The sequence below is a fragment of the Camelus ferus genome, chromosome 3, assembly GCF_009834535.1.
Source record: "Camelus ferus isolate YT-003-E chromosome 3, BCGSAC_Cfer_1.0, whole genome shotgun sequence".
NCBI classification, from domain to species: domain Eukaryota; kingdom Metazoa; phylum Chordata; class Mammalia; order Artiodactyla; family Camelidae; genus Camelus; species Camelus ferus.
Genome location: NC_045698.1, coordinates 79,354,129 through 79,376,628, shown reverse-complemented (window position 1 = coordinate 79,376,628; position 22,500 = coordinate 79,354,129). Strand labels below are relative to the sequence as shown.

At 37.0% G+C, this 22,500-nt stretch overlaps 1 protein-coding gene across 1 annotated transcript; it reads left to right on the top strand.

Moving 5' to 3' along the window:
• The first annotated feature begins 1,155 nt into the window (after positions 1-1,155).
• Positions 1,156-22,098, top strand: FEM1C (fem-1 homolog C). The gene is made up of 3 exons (XM_032476525.1): positions 1,156-1,378; positions 2,146-2,880; positions 17,435-22,098. The coding sequence occupies exons 2-3, from the start codon at positions 2,337-2,339 to the stop codon at positions 18,742-18,744; spliced, it is 1,854 nt and encodes a 617-aa protein (XP_032332416.1). The 5' UTR covers positions 1,156-1,378; positions 2,146-2,336; the 3' UTR covers positions 18,745-22,098.
• The last annotated feature ends 402 nt before the right edge of the window (positions 22,099-22,500 follow it).

Here is a 22,500-nt window from a genome sequence, read left to right as displayed (position 1 = left end):
AAAACACGAGAGATCTTCAGAGTATGGTAAGGGAGAAAAGCAAAACATATAGTTGTATGAAAACTATTATTTCAGTTATACAAAACAACATAAACTTCTGGACAAACCTAAGTAAAGATGCAAAAATGAAGTTGTGATTTTTAATAAAATGTCTTTAATGATGTATTACTTTTTAAGGAATAATGATGACATTTATGGTGCTGGGTGTCGACAATCAATCTAATCTAATACTGTCTCCCTGTGGTACCAAGAATCTGTGTGTGGGTTTAAATTCTCCAAAATAAAATGTTCAGGAGATTGAAAACTACATTTAAAAAAAAATTTCTCATCATGATTCACTACGGGTGTTATTCTCCAAACATATTTAAACTCTTCTTCAACCTAGTTAATACATCCCATGTGTTAACGTCAAGAATACCACAAGTGTATCTTCGGCTGTACGAAGTAGTCATTCTTTTCATTTATATTAACTGTCAGCTTGCTTTCATTTCCTAGTTTTATTGTTGAAAGAGTAAAGGACTCCACCTTCTTGACTTATACTGCTCTTAAGTTTTACCATTCTTTGTAGCTTTGTATTTTTTTAGAGTCCATATTAAAAAAAAAGTCATGTTTGGCAGGTTCCAAAGCTAATCTTTTTCTCAAATTTGTTTCTTGTGTTTTTTGTTTTGCTCTTCGAGACCTCAAAACGAGTTAGTATATTCCAGGGCCCATAACAGGAAGAGGCTAGTCTGCGAGCCTTTATGTGTGAGAGAAAGTAATAATGGTTACCATGCCTCTGGGGGTTATGGCTATGGGACCCAAAGGTCCCCGAAAAGAGCGCCCAGAAAGCTGGGAAGTGAGGACCTCGCCGCGACGTCTCCGCAGCCTCTCCGTCGACCGCCGACCTCAGCAGCCCGGCGTAGCCCCGCTGGCCGGCGTAGCCCCGCCCCCGGCGCTCCCCACGCAGGCGCGTCCTCCGCCGGGCTCGCGGCCCCGCCCCCCGCGCCGCCCGGCCCCTGCCGGCCTCCTCTCTCCGCCCCTAGGCGGTTGCTCGCGGCGGCCGCCGCCCTCTCCCGGCCCAATGGCGCGGCTGCCGCGTCAGTGATGTGAAGCGGTGCTCTGGCTTGTCCGGCCCCCGGCCCGCAGCCCATTACACCATCCGCCGCGGCAGCCGCTGCAGCCCGCGCAGATTGGGAGGGCGGGAGGCAGCTCGGCGTGGCGGGGCGGGGCGAGCGGCGCGGCCGGATTCATTCCTGTGAGGCGCGGGGCATGGAGGAGCTGTGCGGCCGCAGGCGGAGCAGGGCGGCCCGGGCGGCAGCGCGGAGAACGGTTTCAATTTGAAGGGGGCGGCTCGAGCCCAAGCGGCCAGCGGCGGCTGGGAAGACTACCCCCTGGGCAGGTAGTGGCAGCGGCGGCGGCCTGAGGCGCCCGCGGGGAGGCCTGGGCGGGAAGGGGAAGGAGGGCGCCCCCAGCAGCGGAAGGCGGACGGCGGGCTGGAGGCCACAGGCTCCTCGGCCCAGGGGCGGCGGGTGGGGGATGGGGGTCGTGCTCCATCGAGGAGCTTGGGGAGGGGGCTGCCCGTTTCTGGAAGAGGTGGAGGTTGTGTAGGGGCGACTGTGGTTTGGGGAACCTTCGGACCCCTTGGCGTGGGTCAAAATGGGGCGGGCGAAGTTAGCTAAAAGGCAGCCGGATTTCCTGAGAGCCTCGAGTAGTTGTAAAGGAAAGCGAACCTTTCGGGTGAGGGTTTTGGCGTTAGCTGGCCGTAGTTTGTGGGGTCCGACCTTTTTTGTTCCTGCTCGAAAGCCATCCTGGCCACAACAAGGCCTTCCAGCCTCGCGCCCTTGGCCGGCTCTCCTCTGCAGATGCGAGAAAGAGAAACATTTCTGCACCCGCGCGTCTCCTGCCTCTTTCGGTTGTACTCTCCCTGGGCGTGTGCAGAGCAAAACTGGAACAAAGCTTGGCTAGGAGGCGAGAAAACCGGTTGCCTGTAGTGTTTACATTGATGGTATATAGAAAAGAGACTGCTTCTCACCGGCACATTTGAGTCTGTGGGTGTCCCTTTTTGTATTCTCCTTTCCCGCCCCGCGGAGTAGAAATTAAGAAAACAGTTGTTTTTGCCTTTACCTATGAAAGATTCAAAACTGCTACTTTTCTTTCTTTCTCTAGTTTGGTGCTCAGGTTGTCAGATGTTGGAAGGCAATAAACAGAACAGACTCTCCGTGGTATTATATTCATTCTGGGGTGCGGTGGTTAACATTGAACTTTGGTTCCTGTAACTCTTGCCTGGGTGTCGATAGAGTTAAGCCGGAGCTTTGCTTTGAAGGATAAATAAAGCACAGCCTCGCAACTGGACGTAAATGGATCTAAAGACAGCAGTATTTAACGCAGCTCGAGATGGCAAACTCCGGCTTCTCACCAAATTGTTGGCAAGCAAATCCAAAGAGGAGGTTTCCTCCTTGATCTCTGAAAAAACAAATGGGGCCACGCCACTCTTGATGGCCGCCAGGTATGGGCACCTTGACATGGTGGAATTCCTTCTAGAGCAGTGCAGTGCCTCCATAGAAGTCGGGGGCTCGGTCAATTTCGATGGCGAAACCATTGAGGGGGCTCCCCCTTTGTGGGCCGCTTCTGCAGCAGGACATCTGAAGGTGGTTCAGTCTTTGTTAAATCATGGAGCGTCCGTCAACAACACGACTTTAACCAATTCAACTCCTCTCCGGGCTGCCTGTTTCGATGGCCATTTGGAAATAGTCAAGTACCTTGTAGAACACAAAGCTGATTTGGAAGTGTCAAACCGACATGGGCATACATGCTTGATGATCTCCTGTTACAAAGGGCACAAAGAGATTGCTCAGTATTTACTTGAAAAGGGGGCTGATGTTAACAGAAAAAGTGTTAAAGGTGAGTTCATCTTCTTCATTTTAATTTTTTAAGTATTTACCATTTATTTTCAGGAAGTTTGGTACATGATTTATAAGCAGTGGTTTGAGTAAGCCAGCACTGACAGACCTGTTTTGATTAGGTATCCCTTCCAGTATAACCTTGTTGATTGTTTCTTTGATGTTTGATAATACACTGAACAAGTGTGATTTAAAAAAAGACCTCTATCACTGTGTTAAGTAGCATTTTCTCTTCTTATTTGAAGTAACTTCCAATTCTTGGGAAGTGGGTTCCCCAGAGTTACAGAGCATATTAACGGCAGTTGATCTGAGTCCTTAGACTTGTGTTTACTTGAATGTATTTCAATGTAATGTTTATTTTTTAGTTTTATTTATTTATTTATTTTTAGAATCTTGGAGTAGAAACCACTATATTTAGTGGGTCATTGTCCTGTTTGTCTTAGGTAGGCATTTCATTTGTTATTCTGTCAGGGAAGGCTAGGCCAAACTGACCTGGAAGGATTAATGTCGATGAAAAGGAGAATCTTTGTTCCCTTATTCCTTACTTACTGTGTGGCCAATAGAAAATCCTTTTATATAAAACGTGTATTAAATATAGCAAGAGAGAAAACATTTTTTAAACTGCTGCAGCGCTGAGAACAAAACAAGGACTAGCTTAAACAGATGTGGATTTGTTGGCTAGCAACAGTGTAAACATCTTTGTCCAGAAGAAGAGCTCGGGTTTATGAGTGTGTATATTTTTCAAATCATAGCTTAGGATTTTTTTTAGCCCTTAAACACAACTTTTTTTGATAGTATAATTTTGATACTTAAGATTATTTTCCTTAAACATTTTTATTTGTACAACAGCAAAGTAATTCACTAATTTTAAAAAGCTATGTAAACTTAAAAGGAGCATACATATATGGTTAAAAAAAATCACACAATACGAATTGGTTTACAGTGTTTACAATGAAAAATAAGTCTTATCACCCCTCTTTCCTAGACCTCCAACCCACTGGCAACAATTACATACAGTGTTTGGGTGTCCTGGAGATAGTCTGTGCAAATACAAGTGTACTTCTCTGTATATCTCTCCCTCTTCTCTGTTAATTGATATTTACTATTCTGTTCTTTCTTTCTTTTTCAACTTTATCTTGGATGTCATTCAACTCCAGCACACACAGCTACCTCATTCTGCTTTATGGCTGCACAGTATTTCATTGTATGAGTGTGCATAGTTTGTTTATCTAGTCTCTGTTGATGGACAGCTAGCTAGATCACATCTAAAACAAACAATGCTGCTGTGAATATTCTTGACAAATGTATGTCTTTGCACACTTGTGTGAAAACAGCTGTATTATAAGTACCTGTAAGTGGAAGTGCTGAATCAAAGTGAGTGTGCATTTATCATTGTGAGTGTCTGATTGCCTTTCAGAGAGGCTAAACCACACACTTATGGGGCACATAGTTACTGGACAGATTTATTGAAGTTAGTATAATCTTTATTTTTAAAAAGTTTGTCATAAAAATGATACAGGTGTATTGTGGTATTTTTGTAAATTTTTCTCCCGAGGAAATAAAAAAAAAATCTCACAAAATTCCAGCACTTAGAGATAGTCCTTCCAAAGACTGAATTTTGCATTTAGATCTATGTGTGCAATTTCATTTTATATACTCTTCTATAACCTTTTTTTTTAGTTTAATAAATGTTATCTTTAATATCATTAATTATAGCTGCATACTCTTCTACATAGCTTCTGGTTTCTCACTATGATAAAATGATAAAAATGTTTCTGTAAACATTCTTTCTTATAAATGTTTTCATTGTTCCTGATTATCTTTGAGGGAGGTGTTGGATCAAAGGACAGCATGACTTTTTTTTTTTTTTGAACAATCACTATTCTTTTAAAGAATGCTTGTTTTAAAAGAATGAATTACTGCTTAATTGACCATGTCAATATTGGGAATACTTTGAAATCATAACTAGAAGAGAAAGAGTTAAAAGATTTGGCTGCAGGTTTAGGCTTGTTGCATTTTTTTTGTTTGTTTTGGGCTTTTTATTCATCAGCCTAATAATGATTGTTGGTAAACTCATGTATTTTAGTCAAATTGGGGCATGTTTTAAACTCATGCCATTGGAGAGATGAGTACTGCTACTTTTCCCTTATGTTTTTTGAAGTTGGTTTTTATACTTCTAGAGATAGAATGTGTGAAAGAACTATATTTTAAATAGCACCTGTTTTAGTGAGCATTTTTCCCTAATAAACTGTGAACAGTGTTGAACTTGATTATCTTTGCTGTTTCAGAATAATGTTCCTTTTAACCCCATCATCATGTAGCCTTGTACAAAAGGATGTGTATGCTTCCTCTTTTGGCTAATTCTATAGTCATTTTCTAACCCCAGTATCAGTATTTATGCTTTTTTTTTTTTTTAAAGTAGACATAACATGAGAGAAAACAATTTTATACCCAAAATTATTTTCATATAGCCTCAATTTTATATATAGACATATATAACACAATACATATATGTGTACTGTATATATAGTACATCAATTTGTGTGCAATACTTTTCCGTTTGCATCATGCCTTTTAAATTGACACTGATTCTTAATGAATGTTGGGAGCAAATTAAAGTACATATGAACCCCACCCTCACTCTGATCCTGAAACTTCCATTCTTTGGTAATAATTATCTCATTGACTTTTCCGATTTTTTTAGTGGGTTAACTGGTAATTAAAAAGAAGAAACAGGAACCAATTGAAACTGAGGCAAGAAGACTGGAGAAGGGTCTGGTAGAGTATCAAGGAAGGACTTTTCCCCCACATTTTTACCCCCATCCAAAAAATGGAAAAGACTGATTCAGACTAGGGATGAAATGGAATAATTTCAGTGGAAATTTTACATGTTGGCTGTTGGAAATGGTTCTGAAGAAAGAAAATACCAGTAGATTATGCTTGCTCTGCTTAAATATAAAATGCATGTAGCTTCTATATTCCATTACTTTTTAACAGGCAGTTGGCATTTGAATATATTATTTAACCTCTTTCCATTACATTTTAACAGGCTGTTGGCATTTTGAACATGTTTTAACCTGAGGTGGAATTCATTCATTAATTGAGAGAGCACTTATTGAGTCCCTTGCGTGTGCCAGGCTGTTAGACTTAGGATAGACAAAGATGAGTAAAACAGGATATCCAGTCGTTGATTCCCTGCTCTTGGGAGCTCATGGTTTGATTGGAGAGACCATGAGCAAATACTTAAACCACAATATGGTAAGTGCAACAGTAGTGCTTTCTTCTCTTAGATTTTGGAAATACTTTATCCCCAACTAACTCATTACGTGCGGGAACAGTGAGTTCCCTTTTTCCCTGTGCCATTCAAAAAGGAGAGAAAAACATATTTAGCAATGCTTCTCCAGTTCAACAGAACAATTGATTTTTGAGACTGGAGAGTTGGTTGTCACTTAAAACTATAGACTGCAAATCAGAAGTGATTAGACAAGCCCGTCTTAGAGCTGTCACACTGATCTCACTACTTCATGGTTATAGTCATCTTTGGCTTTCTTTGGTTCTTTTTTGTTTTAGTGGTTTTATTTGTTTTTGTTTTGACTCAGAACAGGACTTTGCAGATCCGTGGAAAAGTTACTTAAACCCTTCAATTTTGCTTTTACACCCAAATTCAACTGGGAATTGAGCAGCTGGAAGTGATTGATTGATTACTGTAGACCGACAGAACAGCTCTGAGTTGGGATTGGGGTTACTGGCCCCAGGGGCACACTATCCTCACGCACGGGTCGGTCATTTTAGATACCCAAGGTAATTAAGTAAATTCCTGTGCATTCTCTGTAGGCAAGGCACTGTTGGACATTGTGGAGGCTATGAAAAGATACAGCACATAATGTTTGCTGCTAAAGGAATGGTGTAAATTCATTCTGTAGGATTTTGGAAGAGTGTATTGACTGGAAAGATTTCATGGAGAAATTAAATGGGCTTTGAAAGGATTGCTAAAGTTGAGATCTGCAGAAGGGATTTGATACAGATTTTTAAGGCTTAGGAAATAGCATAAGGCACACTGATAAGTACGCTAGGAAGGTACAGAAATTGGAAGGTAGGCATATGTATATACCAAAGGGCACTCAGGGCTATATTATAAAGGACATTGACTTCCAGGTAAATGAGTGATTTTATTCTTTATGCAGTGGTAAGCCAGTGAATGTTTTCAGCAGAGGAATTACTGAGTTTTTTTTTTTGGAGAAAGAGAAACCCATCTAATTACATTCTAATTTTACTACATTATGAGCTCTTTGAGGCTAGAGACCTGGTGTTTGTATCCATGCTTTAGAAAGAGTATCTGGCCCACAGTGGGTATTTGGTAAATGAGCTTGTTGAATGAGTATGTCAGATTTAAGAGGAAAGATTATAAGCTCCTTGATGACAAGTACTGTGTTTTGTAGTCCTTTCAGTACAGAAATAAATGCATAAAGACTTGAAGTAAAAAGTTAACTAATTGTGAAAAATGAGTAGTACAGGTAGAACCCTATAGGGTTCAGAAAAGGGAGAAATCCATGTAGGCACGTAAGTGTAGTTAGCTTTAAAAGGGTTTGACAGAGACTTAGTTCTGGCAGTTTATTTGCCTTTTTATTATGGAAATTTTCTAACTTACATGTAAATGAAGAAAATGGAGAGAAGAATACTTTGAACCACTGTATACTTATCACCTTGCTTCAGTGTTTATCCACATTTGCCATTATATGTGAAAAAATATATTTCTCCCACTTCTTTTGTTTTCTGCAGTAGTTCAGAACAAACTCCAGGCATTATTTCTCTCCCACAGTATAGGCAGTTTGCAGTATAGATGTATTTCAGTCAAGAAAATGTTAAAAACAAAATAAAACTTTTTACCCACTGTAAATCCAAAGGAATTTCATAAAAAAAACTCCACTGTAAATTAAGAATGGTTGATATTAAGATAATAGACAAAGATAATGACTGTTGTCACATAGCTAGGTTATTTGTGTACTTCAGGACTGAGAGTGTAGGAAGCTGAAGTTCTCTTTTTCTTCTTTGAGAACTCTTGCTCAGCTCTTGGTTACCTCACAACACATGTACTGGCAGAGAAGAGTGAAAAAGAGAGATTTAAAATTTCTTTCTACTCCGTAACATTCTGTATTTATTTTGATTTAATAATACTTTTTAAATAACTCATTAGTTGAATTCATTAACATTTTAATCACAGATAAAGTTGCTCCTACACATTGTTTCTTGTTCATTCTTTTCCCTCTTGTGTCCCCTGCACACTTCTCTATATTTTCAGGAAAACTTGGTATCCTGCTTGGAGGAGGTAAGCTGTAGATGATGTGTGAATTCAGCGCAGCAGAGAAATATCCATTGTGTTCCTCTATCCCTGAAGATTGGAGTTTGAACTGTGAATCGTCACAAAATCGAACTGCAGTTGGTGAAAACAAGTAGATCCTGAACACCACTGCTATTTCAGAGTCATGCATAGCAGCACAAACTTAAGGCAGAGGTTAAGTTGTACTTACTGACCTTTGAGTACATGTGGTTCCCTCGCTGAGTTCATCTTTATGAGATTTTAAGCACGTTGATTCATTAACTTTGTTTAAAACAAAATTCAGAAAGCTCTTGGCATTGTAGAGATTTATGCTTCTGAGACATCAGGAATGTACGTGAAGGAAGACAGAGGTGGAAGAGCTGGGGAGAGGCCCCAGTAAAAAAGTCACATGGATGCAAATTTGACTAAAACATCTCTCTTCCTCTTTCTTCCCTCTTTGGGGAGAACTACAGTTGAATAGAGTCTGAACTAGAATGTAAGTCTGAATTGTAATGTGAATGTTTTCATCAACTTTTACATCTTGTAATTTTCATCAAACTATACTAATATTAGTTGATTTTAATTCTGATCCCTTAGCTCAGGTCTTAGCTTTGAAAATTCTGTTTACTATCAAGACCCATTTTAAGGCAGGTCCTCACCCCCTGCTAGTCATAAAAATGCATCTTATGCCTTTTTTAGCATTTAACTTTGTCGTGAGCTCAAAGACCTGTATTGTTAAATTTCTCTGTGCTCGTAACTCAGTGCCTTATACAAAGAATTAATGAAGGGAGGGCACATGGTAATCTTGATACAGTTAGTTTTTTTATTCTATTTTTTATTCCTTTTTTCAAACTCCTGTCCTTTCTTTTTTTCTTTTTTCTTTTTTTTTTTAAATAAGGGGTTTTTTTTTAATTAGTTTGCTAGGGCTGCCATAACAAGATACTATCAATTGAATGTCTTAAAAAAACAGAAATTCATTGTCTCACAGTTCTAGAGGCTACAAGTCCTAAGTCCTGGTTCCTTCTGAAAGCTGAGAAAAGGATCTGTTTTAGGCCTCTCTGCTTGGCTTGTAGATGGTTGTCATGTTCCTATGATGTTCTCCCTGTAGGAGTGCCTGTCACCAAATTTTCCCTTTTTATAAGGATACTACTCATACTGAGTTGGGGTCCACCTTAATGACCTCATTTTTAACTTGCTCAGTTAGAGCTGCCGGGTATTGATGCTGCTTATTATGCCTATAAAATGTACGTCTTTATTTTTTTCCCTCATTTTTCAGTTTTATTAGGTAGAATTATTACAGTTTGACTGCACATACACATTATATTGCATGTCGATACATATATACAGTATACTGCACTTTTTTTTTTTTTTTTTAGTTTACATATTCAAACTCCTGTCCTTGAGTATCTCTGGTGTTGGAATAAATATGGGGAAGGGAAACACTGTGAGCAGAGGAAACTTCTAGTACTCCTTTGGTATCCTAAAGTGTTCCTCTCTACCCCTTCTCGCCTCCTCCCTTAACACATACCATTTACCTTTTCCAGAAATAAAATGCTTGGAATCAGCATTGTTGTGCAGTTGAACCGCATACCTGCCCATCTTTACAGGTGGACCTCTCAAAAACTCAGCCCAGCTGCAAAGTTGGAGAGTGGATGCCAAGCAAACCAGGCTAAAGAGGAGAGATGAGAACTGTTTCTGTGCATTTACAGACAAATCTGTTAAAAAAGACCTTTTAATTTCAGCTTCTATCAGTCAAGACTTATACTTTTACCAAAAACACGAGTACTTTGATTTTAGAACAGCTTTGAGACATCACATACCATTCACCCTTTTAATTTTTTATTTTTTAATTAAAAATTTTTTTCGTGATAGTTGCAATAAATAGAGGTGTTTTTCTTTAATTTAATTTTCTTTTTTTGGTTGTGGGCAGATAATTAGGTTTATTTATGTATTCTTTTTAGTGGAGGTACCGTGCATTGAACCCAGGACCTCCTGCATGCTAAGCATGAACTCTACCACTGAGCTATACCCTCCGCTTCGCCATTGACCCTTTAAAAATTTTCTTTTTCCTTCCAGTTTTAATGAGACAATTGACATAGAGCACTGTATACTTTTTTGGGAGGGAGGAGGAAGTAATTAGGTTGTATTTATTTATTTATTTATTTAAATGGAGGGACTGGGGAATGAACCCAGGGCCTCGGGCTTGCTAGACACGTGCTCTACCACTTAGCTACACCCTCCCCGCCACTAGTCACCCTTTTAAAATGTGCATAATCTTTGGTTTTTAGTATGGTCACAGATTTGTACAACAACCACCATAATTACCTTTTCATCACCATCCTCCCCTGCCCCCCCCCCAAAAAAACCCCATACCCATTAGTAGTCACTCCCATTCTCCTCTCCTTTCTGCAGATGCACTAGTCGTAGGCAACCACTGATCTGTCTTTATAAATTTGCCTACTCTGGACATTGCATATAAGTGGAATCATAATGTAGTCTTTCTTGACTTGCTTATTTCACTTAGCATAATGTTTTTAAGAGTCATCTGTTTTGTAGCATCAGTGCTTTATTTTTTTTTTTTTTTTTATTGCTGTAGATATACCACATTTATCCATTCATAAGTTGATGGGCGTTTAGGTTGTTTCAACTTTTTGGCTATTAGGACTAATGCTGCTGTGAATATTCATGTACAAATTCTTCTGTGGATCTCATTACATAGTATATTTTGATAAAGTTGTAATCAGTACACATACAACTGTTTCCTACTTTTCACCTACATTTTGGTCATTGTGTCATGTTCGTGCGCAGGGTCTACATGAACTACATAGATACTACATAATCACTCTTACTGGCTTTATGGTGAAAGTTCAAGTTATTTGTTTATTGCGGTATACTTTACATACAATAAAATCCATCCTTTGTAGTTCTCTAAGTTTTGAAAAACAAACTGTAATTTAACTACCACTACAATAAAGATGGAGTGAAGAGTTCCTGTATGCCCCTTGGTGTCAGTTACTCTCCCAGCACCCACCCTCTGGCAGTCGCTGGTCTGTTACCTGTCCATAAAGTTTTTTTAGGCATTAATTTTAATAGTGACAATTCTGAAGCAGTGCGATATCCATCAACCGGAAAGTGTTCATGTAAAATGTAGGTGAAAAGTAGGAAACAGTTGTATGTGTACTGATTACAACTTTATCAAAATATGCTATGTAAAGAGACTTGGAGGCATGACATAGTATGGTGGTTATATACTTAACTTGTTAGAATAATTAAAACAATACCCTTCTTCCAAAGATTTTACTTTTTAAAGCTATTTTGTCCTTATTTGAATCACTTTTTGTGATGTCAGATATTAAAAATGTAAGAATCTACCTTAGCTTTTTGACAGTATGCCAACTGCTATCTGGTATACAAAGGAAATATAACGCAGGCTCTGTATACTTTAGAAACAGACAGTTTAGGTAAGAAAACTTATTTGCAAAGCAGTAACATTATATTATATAAGTTATTACATAAGATTATGATAGTTGATATAATATGAGTACTCAGGATGAGTGAAACATGCATTCACCAGGCATTCTCAAAATGATAAATTGACATGATATGACCAAGAAGGCCTCTTTGAGTTGCTGAAATTTCTGGTGAAAATTGAAGGACAAGAAATTTAAAAAGTAGAAAAAAGGCAGTATTTTACAGGAAAATGAAGAGAAGAGGCATGGAGGTGGAAGTAAGCAGCACTATTCCTGGTGCTGAGAGAGGAAACTTAGTTTAGACATGAAGCATAACCAGTTTCTCTGCCTTGTGTATGGCAAGTATTGATAATGCCTTCTGGACTGGATTAGGTGCTGGCAAACTGGCCCAGAGGTCAAATACTCCTCACCCCCTGTTTTTGTACTGCCTGAGAGCTAAGAAATGGTTTTTATACTTTTTAATGGTTGAAAAAAGAATCAAATGAATAATGTTTCATGACATGTTAAAATTACACGAAAGCCGTATTTTGTTGGAAAACAGCCATGTCAGTTAATTTAATGGATTGACTATGGTTACTTTTTGTTATATGGCAGAGTTGAGTGATTACAACAGAGACCTTATGGCCTGCAAAGCCTTAAAATACTATCTAGCCCTTTACAGAAAAATTTTGCTGGCTCCAGGGCTAGCTTTACAGAGCAGCAGTAATCCTGGAGATGACGAGAAGTGACACTGGAGAGGTAGGGTAAGGAAATAGTTTTTAGTTTTTAAAAATCCATTTCCCATAGTGTATCTCCCACTACCAAGATTAAGCTTTACTTCGCATAACGTGCCTTTTAAAACATTTCTTTCCTTATTGCTTTCTCATCCTCACAGAGATAGTGCTTTGAGAATCAATGCTGTAGAGGTTTTAAAAGATCTTCAGCTGTTTGCTTAGAGGGAGCATGAAAGCTTTTGAGTTGGAAAATAATATGAGTGGTGGGAGTTTTATTATGAAGTTGGGTTTATATTAGAAATAACTTATTGCAGTGCAATATGACTAGCATTTAAAATATAACCTTAGAAATGAGCGGTATACTGAAATGGCAGTTGGGAGACATGAGTTTATATTTTACTACTAATTTCTCTGGAGTCTGTTTGTAGAAGAAGTTTTTCTTCTCTACTTTGCATATTTATCAATATGAGATTACAAAAGGGCAGTAGTTAATAAAATTTAGGGGGAAAATGCTGTGCTAACATTTAATAAGACAGCTTCCTTGTGGTTAGTTTTTGCATAAGATACATGTATTTTTTCATCTTTTCACTTCAGCCTTTTTCTGTGTTTGTATTTCCAGTCTGATAGTTTTTGTCTTTTAATGGGAACATTTAGTTGGCTTGTATTGAGTATAACTACTTATATATTTCTGTTTTCATCTCCAAGTTACTTACAGATTTTTTTTGTCCTATCTATTTTATGTTCTTTGTATCTCCTTTTTGTCATTGATTGGATTATTTTTCACTTTTCCAGATTTTCTCTGTATTAGAGACTATGTAGGAATTATATGCATGCATATCCTCTATTACTTTAGTGGCTACTCTAGATAGTACTACTTTGTCCTATCAAAGGCTAACATAAATTTCTAATTTTACCTCTTTCCAAGCAGTGCAGAAATCTTAACTCCAGTTACCCTCCTTACTTTTATGTTATTGCTGTCAAGCTTTTTTCTTCCATATGTGTTTCAAGCCTCACAAGACATTATTTTTAAACTCAATATTTATTTAGATTTCTCACAAATTTTGTCAGTGTTTTGCCCACATCTTCAGGCTTCCATGTGGCTCATCTTCCTTCTGCCTAAAGAATACCCTGTAGTGTTTAGATCTGCTGGTAAAAAATGTCTTAGTTTTTTCTCTTTCTCACCTGAAATGGTCCTTAACTGCACAGAATTCTAAATTGGCAGTTATTTTCCTTTACTGCTTTAAAGATGTCATTTTGTTGTCTCCTGGCTTCTTTTGTTTATGATGAGAACTTTGCTATCAGTCTAATTGTTGCTCTTTTGCAGGTCATTTCCACCTATTCTCTGGTTTTAAGGTTTTTCTTTTGTCCTTAGTTTTCAGCAGCTTCGCTGTAGTGTGCCTCAATATGACTTTGTTTTTATCTATCCTTATTTGTAAAACTTACTAAATTTATGGTTTAATCCTCCATCAGCTTCAGAAAATTCTCAGACTTTTATCTCTTTCAATATTGCTTTGAGCCCATTTTCTTCCTCTAAAATTCTGGTTTGAAGTATGTTAACCCTTCTGACATTTCCCCAGTCTCTTACAGTCTCCTGCTTTTCCATCCTTTCACCTTTATGCTTCTTTCTGTGTATTCCTATCAGATTTGTTTTCTAGTTCACTAATTCTCTATTCAGCTATGTGTAGTCTGCTTTTAGAGCCACTCTTTAATGAGTTTTTCAGTTCTAGAATGTCCACTTGGTTCTTTTTTGTAGTTTCCAGTTTTCTGTCTAATTCTCAAAGTTGTTTCTTTAATCTCTTTGACTATTCTAAGCATAATTGTTATTTTAAAGTCTGTGTCTGATAAGTGTGTTACCTGGATCTTCTGTTGGCATTTTCTCTTATCTCTTATTTCTCCTGGTTTTTGTGTTGTGGTTCCTTGCTTTCTTTTTGTCCATTATTTTTTATTGGATACCAAACATTATATATGAAGAATATATAAAAATAATTTGAGTCCTAGTATGATAATACCTTCCTCTAAATAGTATTTGTTTCTGTTTCTGGCTTTTGATTATATATACAAGTCTTGGATTACTTTTCAATATCAAGATGATTTTAAACTGCATTTTCAATTCCTATGATGGCTGGTGTATTTGCAGTTCACCTGACTCCTATAGGGCAACCCTTCAGAGCTGTAACCTAAAGTGTAGGGGGACTTCAGAGTTCCCTCCCTGACGGTCTCTGGACTCCAGTGTTCTGCTCTAGCTGTGCAAGGGTGTCGAGAGCTCTGCCCTGTTTTTCAGCTGCCTCTTCCACAGTAGAGGTCACTGGGGGAAGCATCCCCAAATTCTGGGCTTTATTTACCTAATTTTCTTTCTTCTCTTAGATGTTGTCCCCTTGTGAGCTCTTACATGCTGTCATACAGATTTTTTAAAATACATCTTTCAACTTTTCTAGTTCTTAATGGGAGAGTGATCCTATTACCTCTGCCATTACTAGATATGAGAGTCTTCTTTATTACTTTTTTTTAAAAAACATCATTTTTTCAGTATATGGTGTATTCAAAATATATATATATTCTATATTTTTCCAATATAGCAATTCAGTTAATTAAAAAACTAGCCTTTGCTGCATTCTTATTCTTGATTTTGTTACTCTGAATAGAGAAGAATGCCATCTAAGCCTTCTCTTTATATTTCTATTGTCTATTTCTTAGAGAAAATGGGAATATTAGGGATCCTTAATTCCAATGAGTTTTAAAAATAGTAGAGGTCATGTTTAATTAAAATTATTTTGAGCAAATGAACATTAGTAGTCAGAAGTCCTGGGCTCTCTGAGTGCTTGGTTACCATACACATAGCTAAAACATTCAGTCAGACACTATTCCATTGTAGACCATTGAAATCCTAGATCAGAATAAACATATCCAGATTTTTTCATGTAATTTCTGTAGATATCATGGAAGACTAATGAACAGGATAAACTTGTGAAGAGAGTAAAGTCCTAATGTATTATAACTTGTGCTTTTTTAGAGTTTTAGTTATAGATTTGTTATGTGAAGTATTCAGATTTAAGCCACTTTCTAGTACACATGCTGTGTCAAGGGTTCCCAAGTCCACTTCCACGTTTACAGATAGCTCAGCGTACGGCTTGTATTCACGGCTAGGATTTATTACCGTGATATAATAAGGACATGCAGCTGGATCATAAGGGGAAAGGCATAGGTGGGGTCTAAAGGAATCTTTGTGCTGGCTTTCTTAAGCTCTGTCCTTCCCATGAGAGGCCACATAGAGTTCAGTCTTCCCCTAGCAACATAAATGCATGTGTGCAATGTTCCTGCCGAGTGAAACCCATTAGAGTCAGTGCCCAGGTTTTTATTGGGTGCTTGGTCATATTGGCATCCTTTGCTGAGCACATATCAAAAATTCCAGACTCCCACAGGAAGTCAGCATAAAAGCCACCTTTGTAATTTAGGAAAAGTTTTATGTCTTGAAACTGTTTACCAGACAAATTTCCAGATGCCAGACAAGGGCCATCCTTGCAAGCGAGTGTTTCTAAGGGTAGCTGTCTCAGCCAGCTGTGTTAGTTCTTTTCCATACCATGCCTAAAATGACTCACTGCTGAAATTTTCTGTAAACATTGTATGTAATATCAAAGGTCTGCATTGATGATTTGTTTTGATAATTAGTAGGTTGTTTGTCATTAAACTTAGGTAGCTGAAATAATTCGAGTGGTTATAATATCTTAGTCTGTTCCAATGGAATACTCTTCAGCCATAAAAATGACAACATAACGCCATTTACAGCAACATGGATGTCCCTGGAGAATGTCATTCTAAATGAAGTTAGCCAGAAAGAGAAAGAAAAATACCATATGATATCACTCATATGTGGAATCTTAAAAATAAAAAAAAGACAAGTGAACTTAAATATAAAACAGAAACAGACTCACAGGCACAAAATACAAACTTGTGGTTGCCAGAGGGGAGGAGGGCGGGTAGGGACAGACTAGGAGATCAAGATTTATAGATACTATATATATATAGATACTATATAGATACCTATATATAGGTATATATAGAATAGATAAACAAGTTTATACTGTATAGCACAGGGAAATATATTCAAGATCTTGTAGTAGCTCACAGTGAAAAAGAATATGAAAACGAATAAATGTATATTCATGTGTGACTGAAAAACTGTGCTGTCCACCAGAAATTGACACAACACTGTAAACTCACTATAATGCAGTTAAAAAAAAAATCTTAGTCTGTTCCTCCCATACAGAGTTTTACTGATGTGCCAGTGCCTATTGTCAGTTTTAATCCATGTGTGGGAAGAACAGGACAGTGTTAGAACATTTAGTACATCTAAAAAGAATGTTTAAGAAAATTAAATTACAATGGGAAATAATCCATTATGAAAGGACACTTCACATGTCTCCTTTTAAAGTTCATATCGAACCACCCACATATTTTTAGATTTCAGTGGTCTTGTTTTTCTTATGGGAGCTTTTTGAAGAAAGTACTTTGTTACCAAGAATTTTGACTCAAACAAGTGAAGTTCACTTGGTAATCAGAAATACTAAAAAAATAATTTGTGACTATTAGAATCAAATTGGAGAATATTAGATATTACAGACTAGATTTTTTATTTATAAATGTGAAATCTGACCCAGAAAGTTAAGTGACTGTCAGCAAAACTGTAAATAGCTGGTTAACTTCATTTCATCAGTTTTTAGTTGTAGAATATACACTTGAAAACATCATTGAAAAATATGAACAGGCCATGGATTAATTTTGAATTTCATTTAGTGACTTTGAATATTTTTTCATGCCTAATTTAATAATTTCATTTATTCAAAAAAATTTAACCAATGTGTTTTTCCCCTGCTGTGTTTCAGATACTAGTTTTGTGCTGGGGATCATTTTTTCTTATTTGTAATCAAATTAAAGTTATGTCCCATTGAGGGTTGCTTGGAGTTGCCAGCTTTTCTTTAGATTCTAAAGTACACATACGTATTACATTGTACCTTGGTCCCTCAAAATATATTACCTCTTTTTTCCCTCCTCCTTAAGGTAATACTGCCTTGCATGATTGCGCAGAATCTGGAAGTCTGGACATCATGAAGATGCTTCTTATGTATTGTGCCAAGATGGAAAAGGATGGTTATGGAATGACTCCTCTTCTTTCAGCAAGTGTGACTGGTCACACAAATATTGTGGATTTTCTGACCCACCATGCCCAGACGAGCAAGACAGAACGGATCAACGCTCTAGAGCTTCTGGGAGCTACGTTTGTAGACAAAAAAAGAGATCTCCTTGGGGCTCTGAAATATTGGAAAAAGGCAATGAACATGAGGTACAGTGATAGGACTAATATAATTAGCAAACCAGTACCGCAGACACTAATAATGGCTTATGATTATGCCAAGGAGGTAAACAGTGCAGAAGAGCTAGAAGGTCTTATTGCTGATCCCGATGAGATGAGAATGCAGGCACTATTAATTAGAGAACGTATTCTTGGTCCTTCTCATCCTGATACCTCTTACTATATTAGATATAGAGGCGCTGTCTATGCAGACTCTGGGAATTTCAAACGTTGCATCAACCTATGGAAGTATGCTCTGGATATGCAGCAGAACAATTTGGACCCTCTAAGCCCAATGACCGCCAGCAGCTTACTATCTTTTGCAGAACTGTTCTCTTTTATGCTACAGGATAGGGCTAAAGGCCTGCTGGGTACCACTGTTACATTTGATGATCTTATGGGCATACTGTGCAAAAGTGTCCTTGAAATAGAGCGAGCTATCAAACAAACTCAGTGTCCAGCTGACCCGTTACAGTTAAATAAGGCTCTTTCCATCATTTTGCACTTGATTTGCTTGTTAGAAAAAGTTCCTTGTACTCTAGAACAGGACCATTTCAAAAAGCAAACTATATACAGGTTTCTTAAGCTGCATCCAAGGGGAAAGAATAACTTCAGCCCTCTTCATCTGGCCGTGGACAAGAATACTACATGTGTAGGGCGGTACCCTGTTTGTAAATTTCCATCTCTGCAAGTTACTGCAATACTGATAGAATGTGGTGCCGATGTGAATGTCAGAGACTCTGATGACAACAGTCCCCTCCATATCGCTGCTCTGAACAACCACCCAGACATCATGAATCTTCTTATTAAATCAGGTGCACATTTTGATGCCACAAACTTGCACAAACAAACTGCTAGTGACTTGCTGGACGAGAAGGAAATAGCTAAGAATTTGATCCAGCCCATAAATCATACCACATTGCAGTGTCTTGCTGCTCGTGTTATAGTGAATCATAGAATATATTATAAAGGGCATATTCCAGAAAAGCTAGAGACCTTCGTTTCACTTCATAGATGATAATTTGACTGTGTTTTAGCACTGTTAAAGCACGGATTGGTAACAGTTGTTTCATAAATGAGCACTGTTGTGATAACACCAGCATTCATTTAGCTTGATCTCATCGTGCTCTCGTTGGCTAAAGCAGTATAAGCATCAGATTTACAGGATTGGTTTCCCAGTATTTAATATAAATATACCATATAATATATTGTTTGTGAATTATTGAGAAATGTAATGTCATATTCAGATTTCTAAAATTGTCTGCCAAAGGCTTATCCATTATGGTTTTGTTTGCTGTTGGGTGTTTGGGACATAGTTAACCATTTTTCAGTGGTGTCTTTATACTTTTCTGGTTTGTGAATTTTATACAACCGAAGGTCTTTTTTCTGCTTCTTCCGTCTCTTCTCCAAGCTTCTTTCCTGTTTCCACTTTATTTTTAACCTAACCATTTCTACTTACCAACTTTTTTCCCCATGTTAGGTTGTATAGACTTTTTGAACTTGTTACCATTTGCAGTTACCATAAGTGCTTTATCTTCTCTATGCACCGGCTTAAACTTGACTGTTGTATGTTAGCATATTTTCTATGCAGCAATTGGTCAACTTCAACTCAAAATACTTTTAAGTATGTTACAAAGTTCATTTTATGAAAGTACTCTTGTAGCATGACAATTTTTTGAGCTACCAGTTAGCTACCAGAGCTCAAGCTTTTCGGTTTTTTTTTTTTTTTTTTTACTTTATATCTGAGGTTTCTTTCTCTAATCCACTGAAACGATTGTGTGCTAAATTTGGGAAACAAATCTATTCTAACTCATTAACCCAGTTGAAATTTAGGTCTGTCATCTTAATATATCATGCAGTAAAAGGAAGAATCTTTATAAAGTGACCCACCTTTCATGCTGCGCCAGCGTTGTCCTGCTTGTGCTGATGATGTGATTAGGTGTAGAGAATTTGCTTAAATTTAACCTCAAAGTTTATCACACAGCTTAATGAGTCACATTGAAATATTCAGTAATTGAACTGCAAATTATTTTTAGTTTCAAAAAGAGCTAAAGCATGTCAGTGGCATGATGCTTGCCAAGCCAGATCTAGGCATCTAGGATAATTAAGGTATTTTAGTATGCAATTTATTGCCATAGTATCAAAGGTCAGTAACAGTGTTCTTTCTTTCTTCAAGCTTAAGTCTACCTTTAAAGATAACTTGCATGAATTACTTTGGTCTCAGTTATTTGTCACCATAATTAAATACGAAAGGTTGCAGTGCTTCCTCTTCCCTTAACTGAAACTTAGCTTTTCTCTCTTTCTTTCTTTCTTTTTGTATCTCTCTCTCTCTCTCTGTCTCTCCCTCTCTCCTTCTTTCGTTCCCTCCCTCCCTTCTTTTTTGGGTTTTTTTTTTTTTAACAGCTTTGCTAATGCCACAGAAAGGGCTCTTTTAACTTAAGAAAAGATAAGTGAAAAGTACTAAAAAAGATTCAGGTAATTATCATTCAGCACTTTATTGTTATTCAGAATAAAACTTATGATGGCATATTTGCCCTGCAAATGTCTTAATGAAATTGTTCTGAATAAAAAGCTCCTTATTGGTTTGAGGAAAACTCAGTTTACCTGTGAGTTTAATGAGCTGGATCACTCGAATTTTTGTGCTGACATTTTATTCTGAGGGTTGATGTAGTGGTATTTAAGGAGTCGTCATTGCAAACAGTCACATTAGGTTTATTTCATGTTTATTCAGTAAAAAAACTTATAATGAAGAATAGTGAATAAACAAAAAAGCATTAGACTTACATTCTGTCTAAATCATTGAGGTTTAATTTTTTAAAAGATATCCTTATTCATTTTACTAGGTTGTAAATTTAATTTCACCATTGAAAAAGGTGGTTTGGATATAAATGGTTGCTCTCCAACCTTTTGATGAAGAAATTTTAATATCTTATTTACTATGGGCAAATTTGATGAAATATTTGAACTACTGTGTATATTAAAAATAATTTGTGATTTGGACAAATATTCTAGAAATATCAGACATCAGTTTTTGAAATCATTTTGCCTCTAACTTGTGGTATGAAAATTATATATGCATGAGCTACTTTTTTTTAAAGGAAAACTTTGCAAGTACAGTAAATCTACATTAATTGATCTCAATAATTTTGGGGTGAAAGATAAGCAATTGGATTTTATGTCATTTAATATTCCTTCCTCTTTGGGGGGGAGGGGATAGGAGAGTTTACATGCTCCTATAGTAAGGCACATCTCACACTCTTTTACAGGTGAATTTGAATTGTACAACTCTAGTATAAAACAAGGATTTCTTTCCATAGAATTTTCCCACCATTGAATATAAATAACTTAGAATTATTCTTCAGTCTTGAGAACTGAAATGCCTTATATCCATTAGGGTACAATCCTTCTCTGTTTGCCATCTCCCCAAATGCCATTAGGAGCTCTTGAAAAATCAGTTAGTTTACTAGCTTAAAATTGTCTATTTTATTTTAGAGGAAGTTGGTTAATAAATGTGACCTCAGACACTGTTTAAGGCCTTTGTCAGAAAGTATTCTCAAAAAATTTCTTTTAATTTGTGTTTTTTTAAACCACAGATGAATAATTTAATACTAATTGTACTCATTTGAGACAAACTAAACTGTACACTGTAGCATGGTAATGTTGGCTGGAGCTAATGTGTAAGTTTAGATTACATTTCTATAAAAATGCCCTGTTAAGGCCTGCTGGATTTTAGATGTTCCACTCTTGATCATTTCTGTAAAAGTAATGGTCATTTTACTCAAATTAGATACCAGTCTAATTTATAAAGACAAGTGGATTATAGATTCCAAAAATAGTGGTTTTCTTATCCATAAATCTGACAGGGATATAAGCCCAAATCAGCAAAAGGTAATTTGGTGCCCATTATTTTGAAGTTAAGTGGTTGCTCACTTGTAAAGTGACCACCTTAATGTATAATGTTTTAGAGACCCCCGTCTACTGTGACTTGGGAAAATTGTTTAGGTTATATTTGAAAAAGTAGCTCTTTAAAATCATACTGCCCAGCAGAAACCTGAGGTTGAATTTTCTCAGAATTGCCAGGGCCAGATGAAATAATAACCATATTCTTGTGCACTGTAACAGCAGCATTACTGCTTGGAACTTGAACCATTTTAGAGTCAGATACTAAGGAAACTTAAATTAATTGGATTTTTTTTTTTTTTGCCCTCATATATCACTGAACAACTAGTTTCTCTCCCTTTTGTCAATTCCCATTGTGTATTTTTCCCAAAAAGTACTGTATTCAGATGCCAGCCAATAAATTGTCACACAATGGAAAATGATTTGCCACAACATTCATTGTAAGGTTTAATAAAATTAAATTTGCACCAAACACTAGTGTATTCTTATTAACTCCTGATTGATTAATGTGTGTGATGGTGAACTGCTGTCTCAAAAACACCTATGGTAATTTATGGTCAGAACTCAAGAGATAGCCTTTATTATTAATACTTCTATGTAAAAATCAGAGATGATTCTTGTACAGTTTATTCTAAATTTTTTTTCCAGTAAAGACCACAGAAACTAAAGGTATGGGAAAGCTTTTGTTGTGAGATGCATGGGAGAAGGGCTGTTTTTAACTTGTTTTTTAACTGAGTTTGATACGAAGTATCAGAAGTATATTATAAGTATATTACTATGAAGGTGAGTTTTATAAATTTATTTCTACCACTTTTAAATTATAATATCTAAGTAGTACTTTCCTTTTTCTTATATGTAAGTTTCCTAATATAAG

Excerpts from the sequence above, each read along its gene's own strand:
- FEM1C (XM_032476525.1), top strand. The coding sequence starts at position 2,337 with ATGGATCTAAAGACAGCAGTATTTAACGCAGCTCGAGATGGCAAACTC. Across the intron at positions 2,881-17,434 it reads TAACAGAAAAAGTGTTAAAG|GTAATACTGCCTTGCATGAT; the intron begins GTGAGTTCATCT and ends CTCCTCCTTAAG.